Source organism: Lissotriton helveticus, chromosome 11 (assembly GCF_964261635.1).
Source record: "Lissotriton helveticus chromosome 11, aLisHel1.1, whole genome shotgun sequence".
Lineage (NCBI taxonomy): Eukaryota > Metazoa > Chordata > Amphibia > Caudata > Salamandridae > Lissotriton > Lissotriton helveticus.
The window spans coordinates 793,241,201-793,258,125 of NC_136072.1; the positions used below are offsets into that span (position 1 = coordinate 793,241,201).

Here is a 16,925-nt window from a genome sequence, read left to right on the forward strand (position 1 = left end):
AGTCAGCGTCTCACTTAAGCTGATGGGCGGTGGGCGTGGCGCCAAGGGGGCATGGCCTCAGGATCGAGCGTGGCGCTGAAACAGCGTCCCACGCCTTCAGGTAGCGGATAAATTAGCCCGTGAGCGGAGCCAAGTGACTGGGGGTAAGTGAAGTTAAAATCAAACACAACAAAAGCAATTATTAAACAATTTTTAAAACGCGCAGTCTCCCGGCTTTCCGCCTCAGGAGTAGCGTGTAGTCAAATGATGGCGCTCGTAGTCAGCGTCTCACTTAAGCTGATGGGCGGTGGGCGTGGCGCCAAGGGGGCGTGGCCTCAGGATCGAGCGTGGCGCTGAAACAGCGTCCCACGCCTTCAGGTAGCGGATAAATTAGCCCGTGAGCGAAGCCAAGTGACTGGGGGTAAGTGAAGTTAAAATCAAACACAACAAAAGCAATTATTAAACAATCTTTAAAACGCGCAGTCTCCCGGCTTTCCGCCTCGGGAGTAGCGTGAAATAACTTGACGCACAACCAAACTGGGTACTCTACCAAACATTTGTGTCTAATGCTCCCACAAGATGAAAAACTAGCATATAGGTCCATAAAGGTACACTTATCAGCAATAAGCAATCCTAGCATGTTGCAGGAATGTGTTGTTTGCCTAAGCTGTGATCAAAAGACTCTCAGAAGGGGCAAATAGATTTGAACCACCAAGGTTGGTGGCCACTCTGAAGTGAAACTTTAAAATTCTCTTAACACGGCTAAGGAAGACCCTATTCAAAGCTAGGCACAGAGAAAGACTGAAATACCGGACAATGGCTGTACAGGAACCACATCTACAGATACCAAGCACTGACTAGTCATGAGAACTAGTCTAGACTGTATTCTATTTCATCCAGTCGATACAACTACCAGACTTTTTCTAACAACCAAAAAAGCAGACACAACTTCCTGCACACACTAGTTAAGAGATTGTAATTTTATTATCTGCAGCAGATATACCCCTGGAATAAGGGAACCTGATTTTTCATCTAATTCGTGTACACAAAGGTTTAACGGTCACAAAGGGAACCGTTGCTGGATGAATGGTGCACTTGTTTGCAACAACATCCACACTTTACATCTGCCTCCCAAGTGAAAGCAGTGCTGCTATTTTATCTTAAGATTTGTGCTGCAGAAAGGCTATTCACCTGTAACAGTAGTTTTGCAGCGTGAAAACTTTTCTTGATTCACATGAGACCCTCCACCTCCCCAGTGAAGAGGTGTGGTTAAGCAAAAAGGTGAATAAGTAATACATTAGGCAGATAATATTCCCTAAGACAGTACAGGTCACCAAGAGAGGGAGAATAAAAATCTACAGATGGCGACCACACACTTGCATGACCGGCTTGTGTCAAATACCTTTGTGAGCCTCTACCCGGTCAACGCCTGAAAGGAAAAGCAAAAATAGGGAAATTTCTGGTCTCTGCTACTGGATGGCAGAATAATGTGTGTGTAAAACCCGTAAAGTCTTTAAGCTGCAAAACTATTGTTACTAGTGAGTATTTGTTTTCTAATTAATTATACAGTACCGTCACTCAGGATTTTTTTTTGTTGGATAAAATTCCACAAACTGAAGAAGTGCTTTCCTATTTGACTCTTACTTTTACTTTCTCTGTGCAGGTGATGTCTATCCTGATGCATGGTGATGCTGCGTTTGCTGGACAGGGCATTGTGTACGAGACATTCCATCTCAGTGACCTGCCTTCTTATACTACACACGGGACTGTGCATGTGGTAGTCAACAATCAGGTAAATAGTCATGTTTTACTTTATCATTTCAGTGTCCCACCTGTTTTTGGATTAATATTCAATTTTGCTTTAGCACTAGTGCACTCCAGTTAAAAGTATTGAAGGGCTCTAACTCTCTTTTTCCCATGCATATTTCTTACTCTCAAGCGAACGAATGCTTACAGGTCAAGTTTGTATTCTTTCAACTCATATTTCTTTGGCACTGACTGCCCTATGAATACTTTTGGTTCATTCACCCAGTTTGGACATCTTCACCAACCATGGATACCATACAGGTAGTGCGACAGGCTGGAACGAAATGTGTCACACACAACAAAAAGAAAGGGTTATACTAAAATGTGTTGCCCTCAAAGAGTATAACCGAAATGCCCACCACCCCAACAATTAAGATCCCACCTTCAAATGCCAGATGTTCTTAGTGGTGGTGTTCACATGACAGTTGTGAAGTCGAAGACACAGTTACGGTTGGGATTAAAGTCCTCCCTGTAGCTTTTGGAAACGGTCTTCCTTTCGTTGTACATTTTCCTCAACAGTCCTACGTTTTTCTTCCAGCGCACAGAGACATTTGCATGGCTCCCTGGAAGTGCTCCAGGTACTTTTGTTTTTTATTGATGTTGGAACACTGCTCTAATGTCAGGGGGACACATAAGGTTCTACCCCTTTGTCTCAGCCCAGGCTGAGTGGTGACGACAGTGGTGTTAATATGATTCTAGTGCATCCCCTTTGATGGCTGCTCCAGAAAGTACCATCAAATGGCAAGAAAGCAAGTGGTTAGAACTATGTTGATCCCCAGCTTACAGTTCACAAAATCTTTACTAATGCACACATCACATGGTAAGATTACTGTGGAATTACCTCCTAAGGATTTGGAAAGGATGACAGTGACTTGGATGGGGAAGCAGATTCTGAGTCCTGGGCAAGTCCAAAAATAGTTTGTGAGGCATATGAGCTGCAGATTACCCACTTTTGCCTAGATCGCCATCTATTGTTGGGCCGGATGTTTGCTCTTGTTTTTGTCCTGAAAAGTTCCTTGGAAGTCACAAGATAGGTGACTCCTCCTTTGGATCACATTGCGCATGGGCATCTGCTCCATCCTCCGATTGTTTTTTTCCGCCATTGGGCTCGGATGTGTTTCCTGCGTTCCGGTTTGGAACCGAATTTTGTTCGCCGCGCAATCCCTCACCCGTTTCCGACGGTATTGTCTCGAACTCGCTTCCCATCTCCACGCGATCTTGATAATTTCGCAGTCTTCGATTCTGGTCGTCGTTGAAGGCCTTCGGGCCTACCTAAGGCCTTATCTTCTGGCTCATGGAAAGGACGCAATTCAAGAAGAGTCCTCGATGTGGGTCAAAGTTTCCCCACACCAATCTCCATGAGGTGTGCACCCTTTGCCTCTCACCGGAGCACGAGGCCAGGGACTGTCCAGCTTGTGCCTCCTTCTGCTCCAAGAAGATAATTCGGGACCGACGAGCTCGAAGGACCATGGCTCGCTCGTCAGCTTCGATACCCGACGACATCTTTCAAGAGGGCGTCAACGTACCAGAAAAGCTGCGGGCCGAAGAAAGCTCCAGCTACTCCGATGCCGACGACTCTGATGTCGAGGACATCACTCCAGCTCAGAGGGTCGTAAGTACACACATCGGCCCGACCCTTCCTCAGCACCCTCCAAAAAGGTTTAGATCACACCCTCGCCTTCGGGCCCGGGTGCACACCGAGAGACTGCTTCCCATGCCCCCCCCTTCGGGCTCGGCAAAGAATTCTACCAAACCTCCAGGCGACTGGGGCTCGAGTCAGCCTTCTCCCGGTACCAACACGCAACCGACACTGAAAAAGAATCCATCTTCTTCCTCATCCACGCCGACCGCTGCTTCGACATCCAAGCACTCGGCGCCGAAGACTGGCACCAGCTCATCCACGCCGAAACCGCACTCAGAGCTGAGCAAAAAACTGCCACTTAAAGGCCCGACTCCCATGCTTCGGAGCCTAAAAAGGCCTCGGAACCGAAAAAAACACCACGTTCTGCTGGCCAAGGATACCTCAAAAGGCCACGGTTCTAAGCCAAAAGACCCTAGAACAGCTACAGAGTCTGTGCCGAAAAAGCCTCCGGAACTGAAAACTTCGACACCAATGGATCTGCCTTCTACAGGGGAGCTTTTTACACCAGATCCTACTCAACTCTTGTAAAGGATACTAAGACTGGACAGTTGGCTCTTAGTTCCAAAAAGAGACCACTGGATGCGCCTGCACCGGCTCCTCCTAAAAAGAGACATTGCAACCTCTCCATTAAGGATCCCTTCTCCACCTCCTATCCCTCCTCCTCCTCCTGCACCTCCTCAGTCACCACATCACTCTCGTACGCCATCCCCTATTCCAGATGATGATGATGATGTAGATACAGATTCTGATGATACAGGTGGGGGGGGGGGGGTGTGGATGAGCCATCAGGAAACACTAGTCCCCCTCAGTCACCTAACCCATGGGATGATTATAACACCCTGACGTCCCTTACGTTCCTCATGATGATGTATATCCCTCCAGGGCTCCCCCCCCCCCCAGAGGACACTATAGGTAACAACCTACTTGTCCATAGGGCTGCTCAATACCATAGGGTTGACCTACACACAGACACTGTGGAGGAAGATTTCTTAATGGACAAGTCTGACAACACACAAAGGTCCACTTCTGCCAATGCTTAAGGGGGTCATTAGGCATGCACCAGATGTATTTAAAGATCCAGTCAGGGCACGAGTCCTCAACCCCCGAATTGAGAAAAAATACAAAGCTGCCCCCACAGATCCAGCCTATATTAGAGGGCCCGCACCGCTAGACTCCCTAGTGGTCTCCAATGCACGGAAACGGGCCAATTCTCAAACATCAGGTGAGGCCCCCCCACCAGATAAGGAGTCTAAACTCCTTGACGCCACTGGTAAACGAACGGCGTCACAGGCAGCAAACATATGGCGCATCGCCAATACTCAAGCGCTGTTAGCAAGGTATGACCGGGCACATTATGATGAGCTAGAATCCATAATGCAGCATCTCCCAGACAAATATAAAAGTAGGGCCAATGAACTCATACAGGAAGGTAAAACGATCACCAATACCTCCATCCGTTGTGCCCTAGATACCTCAAATACTGCTTCAAGGACAATTAACACCAGTGTCCTTTTGCGTAGGCATGCCTGGCTACGTATTTCAGGTTTCAAACCTGAAGTCCAAAATTCCATCCTCAATCAACCGTTTGATGAGCAACACCTATTTGACCCTAATGTCGATGTATCCCTCGAAAAGATGAAAAAGGATACAGACCCAGCTAAATCTAGGGGAGCCTTGCAGTCGCAAGCTCCCAGACGCTCCTTTCGTGGCTCATCCTACAGGGCAACACAAGAGACAACTCTTCCGATAGCCCCTCAACTTCTTATAAGACCCCTAGCCAATCCACCTTCGCTAAGGGCTACCAAAGAGGGGGTTACAGGGGTAACAATAACAAAGGCAGAGGTAAAACCAACAACTCCCGTTCTGCCGCCCCCCCAACCCAATTACTTTCCTCCACTTCCCCCTCACCATTCCACTCCAGTGGGGAGATGACTACAACAATTCCTTCCTGTTTGGATCAACATCACAGACAGGTGAGTGCGACAAATTATTCAATCAGGTTACTGCCTCGAACTAACATCTACCCCACCCCGCCCCCAAACATACCACCCATACAGCGTCCAATGTCACAAGAGCATCTAGTACTGCTAAAGCAAGAGGTCATATCCCTACTAGAAAAAAGTGCAATAGAACCAGTTCCTCTGCACCAACAAAACAAGGGAGTTTACTCTCTCTACTTTCTTATCCCAAAGGACGGCTCTCTAAGACCTATTCTAGACCTCAGACCCTTAAACAAATACATACAGTCAGACCATTTTCACATGGTCACACTCCAAAAGGTCCTTCCTCTTCTTTCACAAAACGACTTACTTGCTAGTCTAGGTATCAAGGACGCCTACTTCCACATCCTCCACCACTCCAACTCTAGGAACACTTGCCTGTCCCACTAAAACAAGGCTGCCTATTAGACTCCTGAAACTTAGCAAAAGTCATCTTTGACTCGGGACAAGAATCCTTGAATACAACAAAACCATTACAGGTTGTCAAGTGGAAAAGATGGATAGCCAACTTCTTATACCAAATGTAAGCCTTGCGAAGAGCAGCGTAAGGTTCCAGCCTCTGATCTACTGTCAACACCACTCATGTGCCTATTATAGTCTAAAATGTACACATGTTTGCGCTCTTCAGCAACCTGACCCCAAACAGTCACAGGTGAAGTGCTTTCATCATGGATGGTAGTCCGCATGTAGACATCTCTCCTGTCAAAAAATGGGGTCGCACACTGCTTATACACCAGTGTGCGACCCCATTTTTCGAATAGACATCTCTCCTGTCTGAAAACTTCACAGCTAGAAGTTCCTCGCAACACACTGCACTGTCCCCGCACAAGCTTTTGACAAACTAGTTGGTTAGAGCGGATTGTGCCACAAGCAACAGTGTCCACTTTGGCCAATTCCCTGAACAACTGCACACCAGTGTAGAAGTTATCTGTATATAAATGGTGACCTTTTTTAAAAAGTCCTCTACCAAGTTCCCACACAATTTTCTCAGTCACTCCAAAAGTGGACAGGCAATCAGGGGGGTTAATCCTGGATTCCTTACCGGTGTACACCCTGAAATTAGAGATATATTCAGTCCTACTGTCACACAGCATATACAGCTTAATTCCATAGCGTGCCCTCTTACTAGGAATGTATTGCCTAAAAACCAAGCGGCCCTTGAACAAGACCAAAGACTCATCCACTGCTATTTCTTTTCCTGGAGCATAGATCTCAGAAAATCGATGTACAAAGTGATCAAGGACAGGCCGAATCTTAAAAAGGCGGTCACACTCAGGGTGATCTCGTGGCAACGCTAAACCATTATTGACAAAATGCAGCATCCAAAGCAGAAGCAAATACCTATCACGACTCATGAATGCCGGAAATATAGCTGTTGCCAACAAGGGCCTAGTAGACCAATATGAAGACATTGATGGCTTCCTTAGCAAGCCCATCTCAAAAGTTGAACCTAAGAACTTCTTCATCTCTTCCCGATTTTTGGGAGTCCACCGGGTAGCTCTAGAGTGGGGCCTAAGGCTGGCACTGGTGTCCCTCACAAACTGTTGGGCATACAAATTAGTCTGCCAAAAATACATAGTCCATAAACAACTGAAAAAAATGTATCGGCAACAAATTTTCTTTACTCTACACCCTGGGACACCTGTAAAGTCTGGTAATGCCGGCTGCATCATTCCTGGGGCAACCCAGAGGTCATCACTTCCAACTGGAAGCCTTGCAGCCCCAGGCTGCTGCCCAGATGGCTCTTGCTGCACTATTGGCACATCAATGTCCTCCTCTAAAACAGGCACTTCGTCCGCAATGAGAGTAGCTTCATCATCTGATGATTCCATGTGGAGAGAACTTACTGCCTGAATCGTCCCCTTCCTCCTCTGCCTCAGATGCAGAGGCAGTCTCTGAACAATGGCCAGAGGAAGACTCAAAAAGCATACCAACAACCTGCTGAGCAGTAATCCTGCGGCTAGCCATTATCCTTACTAAGAAAGGAGACTGCAGGAACAAGTCAACAACAACCAACAACTGTGCAAAATAAGTAAGTAAAAATAATGTGTACCTTTAACACAAAGATCTATGTACTCAAAAACTCTACGATTCACTTGGAAGAGACAGCTAGACTCACCAGCACCTACTCTGCAGAGAGACAGCAAAAAACAACTATGTCCCACGAGAAAGACAAAAACAAAACCAAATTACTCACAGGACTGCAAAATACACATCGAGCACAAATGCAAAAAGTTTTTGACTCTCAAAAAAACAGAAGCCAAACACACTGCTATTATCACACCACTTACAGAAAACACATTCATGCAGAGAAAGGAAACTCATTTACATTGTACCAAAACAGTCTCTTACCAAACACATGCAACTACACAAACAGCAGAGCCATCAGTAACGAAACCGCACCCTGGAACACTCTAAAGAGCATAAGCCTTGAACTAGAACAAAAAGGGAGAAATAAAGTATTCCAGTTGCAATTCACAGGAAATAAAACAATTAACATTAGAACCCACTATGTCACTACCCAAATAGTCAATCTGCCAGATGGGCCTTCAAATAGGGCTGAGAAAAATGGGGGGTTATCTTGCCCAAGGGATCTGGTGAGGTTGCCTGCCAGGCCGAACTGTCCCCCTGGTGGAGCAGAAAACAGCAGTCAGAAATGTGCCCCCCTTGCAAAATTAATAAATCCCTGGTGCCTAGTAGGGTTATCGGCTTCCCTCCTCCCGCATAGGGCAGAAAGGCCCAAAATCACCTTTGGAAGCAACCATGTCTCTTCCATTATACACAAAACAAAATCCCTGGTGCCTAGTGTTTTTTTTTATTTTTTGCCCAAGGGGTCGCTTCCATTTTCCAGCTGTGGGCGATCGTGCAGCAGGAATGCCCTGCATTGAGACATCAGAGAAGAGAAAACACTCTGTTCGAGGCATATGAGCTGCAGATCCTACACTTTGCATTAGATCGCCATCTGGTGTTGGGCTCGGATGATTGCATGTTGTTGTAGTCATGGAAGAAGTCTTTGTAGTCTCGAGATAGGTGATTCCTCCCTTGACCAATAGTGCGCATGGGCATCGGCTCCATCCTTAGATTTTTTTTTTCCGCCACTTGGTTTGGATGCAATTTTTCCGCTCCGGTTTGAAATCTACTTTCCAAGGACTTCGACGCGCAAAACTTTATAAAACAACTTTCGGCATCAATATCCATACACTAGACTTCATCAGTTCGATTCCGGTCGTCAACGCGGGGCGTTGGGCCTACCCACGTGATGAGGCCTACAACTCATGGAAAGAACGCCATTCAAAAAATTCCCCGTGGGTGGAGCAAAATTTCCACGCAGCGACCATCACGAGGTGTGTAACATGTGCTTATCACCAGAACACGACGAGTCGAGCTGCACAGCTTGTGCGTCCTTTCGATCCAAGAAGACCATTCGAGATCGAAGGGCCTGTCGACATGACATGCAGAGATCAGCTCTGGAACCGGTGGATATCTTCGATGAAGGTCCATGTGTCACCGAGGAAGATTCGGATCTCCAAATCGTATCTGAGGCAGACGACTCCAATGACTCCATACCATCAGGTCAACACGTGAGTACGACTGCCCCTACCCCATCCCCAAGACCTAAACCAAAGGCAAAGGTCATAACTCCGCCTTCGGGGCCCAGTCGAGACCGAAACATTGCTTCGAAAGCCCCGCCATCGAACCCGGCTCTGAAGAAAATATTAAAGCCTTCCAGTAGCATATTACCGAGCAAACTGCATGTGCTGATACTACCAGCTCCCTCTGTACCGAAACCGAAAGTCCCAGTTCCGAAAAACACTCAGAAACCGTCGACTCCTAAGGATAAGACAGTTCCGAAACCAATGAAGCCTGTTTCCGTTGCCTCCAAGATGACCAAAACAGCTTCCAGCCCAAAATCTTCGGTGCCGTAATATACAAAGCCTGCTTCTGATGCCTCCAAGCCTCCTACCAGGCCTCGACTCCGAAAACATTCCCTTCGGTGCCAAAAACTACGCCAAAGGATTCTACAACTACTCCTAAGGCTAAAGACAAGCAGAAACCAGGCCCGGAGCCGAAAACATTGAAGCCGAAAGTGATTCCTCAAGAAAAAGAGCTTTTTTGACCTGATCCTTGGCAAAAAAGGATATACTTTGATCGAAAAACAGGACATGTTTCCACTATGCCACATAGAAAGAGGAAGCTAGATACAGCACATTCAACTCCAGTGCCTGTCAAGAAAGACGACTCTGCTACATCACCTATGCACCCTACTTCTCCTGTACCTCCTCTTTCACCTCCTATTCCTATTAACATTTCACCTCAAAGTTCATCTGCTCATTCACCACAAAATTCTCCACCTCAATCTTAACCTTCACAAACACCTCCTCAGAATGATGATGTGTATAACATAGGGGATGGAGGAGACCCAGATGTGCCCTTTCCATATCCTAGTGATGCACCAGACTGGGAATATCCAAACCCACAAGATGTACCAGATATTCCTGACCCACATACATATCCATCCAAACGCCTCCTGAAGATAATATTGGGTTTGGACATCTACTTCATAGGGTTGCCATCTATCATAATGTAACAATGCACTCAGACGAGGCAGAAGAATATGTTCGAGGCATATGAGCTGCAGATACTTACTGTGCATAGATCGCCACCTAGTGTTGGGCCCGGATGTTTGCAGTAATTGTTGTCCTGAAAAGTTCTTTGGAAGTCACAAGATAGGTGACCCTCCTTTGGAACACATTGCGCATGGGCATCGGCTCCATCCTCAGACTGTGTTTCCGCCATTGGGCTCGGGTATGTTTTCTGCGCTCCTGTTTGGAACCGAATTTCCTTTGGCACGCAATCCTCACCCAGTTCGACGGTATTGTTCCGATCGCGCTCCACATCAACGCGATTCTTCACCACTTCAAAGTCTTAGATTCCGGTCATCAACAAAGGCCTTCGGGCCTACCTAGGCCTTACTCTCTAGCTCATGGAAAGGACGCCATTCAAGAAGTGTCCTCGATGTGGGTCGAAGTTTCCCCTCACCGATCTACATGAGGTGTGCAACCTTTGCCTCTCACTGGAGCACGAGGCCAAAGACTGTTCTGCTTGTGCCTCTTTCTGCTCCAAGAAGACGATTCGAGACCGACGAGCTCGAACAAACATGGCTCGCTAGTCCGCTTCGATCCCCGACGACATCTTTGAAGAAGGCGTTGACGTGCCAGAACACCAGCACGCTGAAGAAAGTGCCAGATCCTCTGATGCCGAAGACTCTGACGTCGAGGATATCACTCAACGGGTCGTAAGTAAGACTGTCGACCCAACCCTTCCTCGAAACCCTCAAAAAAGGCTTCGGTCACACCCTCACCTTCGGGCCCTGGTGCACACCGAGAGACGGCTACCCGCGCCCCGCCTTCGGGCCCGGCAAATAAACTTACTAAGACTTGAGGCGGCTCGGGCTCGAGTCAGCCTATTCCATGTGTGGATCCTATACCGACACCGAAGAAGAAGCCATCTTCCTTAACCATGCAGACCCCTGCTCCGACACCCAAGCACATGGCGCCGAAGAGTGGCAGCGGCTCATCAATGCCGAAACCGCACTCGGAGCAGAGTAAAAAAACGCCCAAAGGCCCCGATTCACATGCTTCGGAGCCGAAGAAACACCCGGAACCGAAAAAACATGTTCCGGTAAAAGACATTTCAAAAGATCACAGTTCTAAACCAAAAGACCATAGACCAGCTACCGACTCGGTGCCGAAAAAACCTCCGGAACCGAAAACTTCGATGCCGAAGGATCTGCCCGGTACAGAAGAACTTTTTACACCAGATCTTAATCAAGAAACTCTTGTAAAGGATCCTAAGACTGGCCAGCTAGCTCTTCGTTCCAAGAAGAGACCACTAGAGGCGCTGGCACCACCTCCTCCAAAGAAAAGAGACATTGCAACCTCTCCATTAAGGGTCCCTTCTCCACCACCTCCCCATACTATTCCTCCTACACATCCTCCACCACACCATCCACTAATACAGATGATGATGTGGATACAGACTCTGATAAAACAGGTGAGGGTGCACATGACCCAGCAGGGACCAATAGTCCCCCTCAATCACCTAATCCATGGGATGATTAGAACACCCCTGATGTGCCTTACGTCCCACAAGACGATGTATATCCTTCCAGACCTTTCCCACCAGATGACACTATAGGTTTTAACCTACTAGTCCAGAGAGCTGCCCAGTACCATGAGGTTGACTTGCACACCGATACTGTGGAGGAAGATTTCCTATCAGACACTTTTTTGATAACACACAAAGGTCTACTGCTATTTTGCCAATGCTTAAAGGTGTCATCAAGCCCGCAACAGAGGTTTTTAAAGATCCTGTCAGGGCTCGGGTCCTCCACCCTTGCATTGAGAAAAAATATAAAGCTGCCCCTACAGACCCAGTTTACATTAAAGGTCCAGGACCACTAGATTCTTTAGTAGTGTCTAATGCACGTAATCGTGCTAATTCACAAACATCAGCCTCACCACCAGACAAAGAATCTAAGCTCCTTGACGCCTCCGGCAAACGAACAGCGGCACAAGCAGCTAACATCTGGCGCATTGCCAACACCCAAGTGTTGCTGGCAAGATATGACAGGGCACATTACAATGAACTAGAGTCCATACTGCAGCATCTACCAGACAAATATAAAAATAGGGCTAATGAACTCCTACAAGAAGGTAGAAATATTACTAATACTTCCATTCGTTGTGCCTTAGAAGCTGCAGATACCGCCTCAAGGGCAATCAATACCAGCACCCTACTACGTTGACATGCCTGGCTACATATTTCAGGTTTTAAACCTGAGGTACAAAACTCCATCCTTAATCAGCCATTTGATGAGACCCATTTATTTGGCCCAAATGTCGATGTGTCTTTAGAGAAAATGAAAAAAGAAACCAATACAGCAAAATCTATGGGAGCCTTGCAGCAGCAGGCTCCTAGATGTTCCTTACGTCGCTCATCATACAGAGGCATCACAAGAGGCTACTCCTCAAAGTCCCTCCACTTCCTACAAAACCCCTGGTCAATCCACATTCACTAAGGGCTACCAGAGAGGGGGTTACAGGGGTAACAACAACAAAGGCAGAGGCAAAAACAACTCCCGCTCTGCCTCTACCCCTACCCAATGACTTTCCTCCCCTTCCCCCCAAACATTCCACTCCTGTGGGGGGGGGAAGACTTCAACAATTCCTGCCTGCCTGGATCAACATCACATCAGACAGGTGGGTGTGACAAATTATTTAGTCAGGTTACTGTCTAAAACATCTATCCCCCCAAACATACCACCCAAACGGCGTCCAATGTCGCAAGAACATCTATCACTGTTAAAGCTAGAAGTAGTATCTCTGCTAGAAAAAAGTGCAATAGAACCAGTTCCTCTGCACCAACAAAACAAGGGGGTTTACTCTATATTTTCTGATTCCAAAGAAGGACGGCTCTTTAAGGCCTATTTTAGACCTCAGTCCGCTAAAGATATACATAAAGTCAGACCATTTTCACATGGTCACACTCCAACTAGTCCTTCCGCTTCTGCTGCAAAACTACTTCCTGGCTACTCTAGATCTCAAGGACGCATACTTCCACATTCCCATTTACAAGACTCACAGGAAGTATCTCAGATTTGTAATAGACGGGCAGCACTATCAATTCAAAGTACTCCCATTCGGAGTCACAACAGCACCAAGAGTATTCACCAAGTGCTTAGCAGTAGTGGCAGCGCATCTACGAAGACCGCACATCCATGTCTTCCCGTACCTCGACGACTGGCTCATAAAAACCAGCTCACACAATCAATGCGTGGAACACACTCATGCCACCATCCAACTGCTCCACAACTTGGGGTTCACAATAAACCACACCAAGTCTTATCTACTGCCATCCAAAGTACAACAGTACCTCGGTGCCACAATAAACACCTCAACAGCGCTAGCTTATCCCACTCCAGCAAGGATAGCCAGCAAGCAAACTCTTCTAACAAAGTTTCAGCTACAACACTCCCTCCCAGCACGAGTGTTCATGCAACTCATAGGGATGATGGCCTCTTGCATCTTCATAGTACCCCATGCAAGACTTCAAATTCGTCCGCTACAAGAGTGCTGATCACGTCAATGGAACTAGGCTCAAGGTCACTTAACGGACCTAGTGTTGGTAGGTGGTTGGACTCCTCGCTCTCTGCAATGGTGAAACACCAAAAACCTTTCCAAGGGATGACTGTTCCTAAAGCCAGTTCCTCAAATAATCTTGACTGCGGACGCATCGCTCTCCGACTGGGGAGCCCACCTACTGCAACACACGATGCAAGGCAGGTGGACACCGCAACAAAAATTACTCCACATCAATCATCTGGAGTTAGTAGCGATATTCCTAGCACTAAAAGCTTTCCAGAAGCAAGTAGCAAACAAAGCTGTGTTAGTCCGCACAGACATGACAGCAATGTACTACATACAGAAACAGGGAGGCACACACTCCCTGCAACTCTATCAACTAGCACAGGACATATGGAGGTGGGCTATACCTCAAAACATATTACTCCTAGCCCAGCATGTTCCGGGAGTACAAAATACAACAGACCCACGAGTGGGAACTTCATACGCAAGTTCTTCAGCCATTCTTTCAGATGTGGGGACAACCTCAAATAGACCTATTTGCCACCAACGAAACCGCAAAATGCCCAAGCTTCGCCGCCAGATATCCACACCCACTGTCAAAAGGCAATGCGATATGGATGAATTGGTCAAACAGATTTGCGTACGCTTTTCCACCTCTACCACTCATGCCACTAGTAGTATGCAAACTACAGCAGCATTCTCTGACCCTCATACTAGTTGCTCCAGCGTGGGCCAGACAACCTTGGTACACCACACTGCTACAACTGTTTGTAGTACCGCACCAAACACTGCACCTGTCTCCACACCTCTTAACACAGAACCGTGGAGAGATCAGACACCCGGACCCAGCTCAGCTCAACCAGCGCCGAGACACCGAAAGGTATTTGCGCGCTTTAGAAATCTAAAAAATAAATAAATAAATAAACCTTGCGATCTGGCTCCTGAAGTCCTAGAATTTGGATATCTGAACCTTCCTCCAGACTGCATGAATGTCATTAAAGAAGCTAGACGTCCAACCACTAGGGCATGCTACGCGGCCAAGTGGAAACGATTTGTGATGTATTGTCACAACAACAATATTGATCCCCTAAATGTGTCTATTCAACACATCATAGGATACTTACTGCATCTCCAAAGATGTAACTTAGCCTATACGTCTATTAGACTACATCTTTCCGCAATAAGTCAAGTCAAAAACACTTTACTCGATTATTTAAAAATCATAAAAGTATACTATACAAATACATAAAATTATGCAACCAAAAATAAAATAAAAACATCATCATACAAGAAATATTATTTAGTGTACATTTAAAAATCAGCGGCAAATACATATGGATCAGCACATAGTTCACAGAATTGTCAAAATTTGTAGCGAATATTTCATAGTTCATAACAGAAATATATTAATCCGGTACCTGGAAGTTAATTTATACTATCAGGTGTAGAGTAAACATTTACCGCAACCCCAACTGTGCTCATCTGGAGTCTTCTTCCGTCTAGCACGGATTGATGCAATCAAAAAATTGGCTACACAGAACATCACCAGATGGTTTTCCATTAATTGAAGAAACAGCAGTGCAGGTTTCAACTGTACAAACCCCATTTCCCTTAACAGTGGCTTCATAAATTTTTTCCTACTTTCCAAAAAGAAATCTTTCCGCAATAGCAGCATATTTGCAAAACAGACAACATCTATCTCTATTCAGATTGCCTGCCATTAAAGCCTTTATGGAAGGCCTTAAAAGAATAATTCCTCCCAGAGTACCACGTTCACCTGTGTGGAATTTAAACGTTGTTCTCACACGGCTAATGGGACCTCCCTTCGAACCCTTACACAGATGTGAATTACAATTTTTAACATGGAAAGTTGCTTTCCTAGTAGCTACTACTTCTCTGCGGAGAGTTAGTGAACTTCAAGCACTAACCATTCAAGAACCCTTCTTGCAAATGCATCAAAATAAGGTAGTTCTACGTACTAATCCAAAATTCCTTCCCAAAGTCATTTCTCCATTCCATCTTAATCAATCTGTGGAAATGCCCGTTTTCTTCTCGCAACCAGTCAGTAGCAGAAAGAGCTCTTCACACATTAGATGTCAAAAGAGCATTGCTATGCTACATAGAAAGGACACAACCTTTTCGTAAGACAAAACAACTTTTTGTGTCTTTCTCACCACCACACAAGGGTAATCCCATTTCAAAATCTGGGATAGCTAGATGGATTGTCAAATGCATAGAAATTTGTTACCACAAAGCTAAACATGCGTTATCTGTTCCTCCTAAAGCCCAATCTACAAGAAAAATAGGGGCTTCAATTGCATTTTTAGGGAATATCCCCCTAGATGTCATCTGCAGAGCAGCTACATGGTCTACACCGCACACATTCACAAAACTACTGTGTAGATGTGCAAACTAAGCAAAAAGCTAATGTGGGCCAGGCTGTTTTCAAAACATTATTTCAGACTACTGCAACAGATCGGGGTGGTCACCGCTAAGAGTGGGTACTGCTATACAATCTATGCACAGTGTGTAATCTGCAGCTTGTATGCCTCGAACGGAAAATGCTACTTACCTGTATGCGTCTTTTCTAGAGTTGCAGAGTTACACACGCTCACCCGCCTCCCCGGCTACCCTTGTCTGTTCCAGTATTATCTTAATTAGATACAGCTTACATGGACATCCTTCCTTTTCCTGCAAAGCTCCATCTTTTTCCTAATGGCGAAACACAATCTAAGGATGGAGCCGATGCCCATGCGCAATGTGGTCCAAAGGAGGAGTCTCCTATCTCGTGAACAAACTGCAAACATCTGGGCCCAACACTAGGTGGCAATCTATGCACAGTGTGTAACTCTGTAGCTCTACATGCCAAGAACAGATGCATACTGGTAAGTAGCATTTTCTTTTTTGTTAGACACTTTTGAACACTCTCAAAAGTCTGTTCAAATATTACCCATGATTAATGGGGTCATTAAGCATGCCCCTGAAGTGTTTAAAGATCCTGTACGAGCTAGGATCATAAACCCAAGAATAGAAAAAAAGTACAGGTCCGCTCCCGGGGATCCTGCTTACATTAAAGGACAGCTACTCTTAGATTCCCAACTCGTTTCAAGCGCTAGAAAAATAGCAAATTCAGACATCCGGTGAGGCACCACCTTCTTATAAGGAATCAAAAAGAATAGATGCTTCCGGCAAAAGGATAGCTGCACAAGCTAGCAATACATGGCGTATAGCTAACGCACAAGCCCTCCTCGCAAGATACGACCGGGCTCATTATGACCAGTTAGAAACCCTTTTACAACATCTACCTGACCAATATAAGGCACAGGCAAATGACCTTATACAAGAGGGTAA

General features: G+C 46.2%; 1 protein-coding gene across 4 annotated transcripts in view; it reads left to right on the forward strand.

Moving 5' to 3' along the window:
- OGDH (oxoglutarate dehydrogenase) overlaps positions 1 to 16,925 on the forward strand; it is a 666,388-nt gene that overhangs the window by 323,488 nt on the left and 325,975 nt on the right. For all 4 annotated transcript variants that reach the window (XM_078666769.1, XM_078666768.1, XM_078666770.1 and 1 more), the window contains one exon: positions 1,643 to 1,771. In XM_078666769.1, the coding sequence (XP_078522895.1) occupies positions 1,643 to 1,771 (129 nt within the window). The remainder of the gene's footprint in view (positions 1 to 1,642; positions 1,772 to 16,925) is intronic.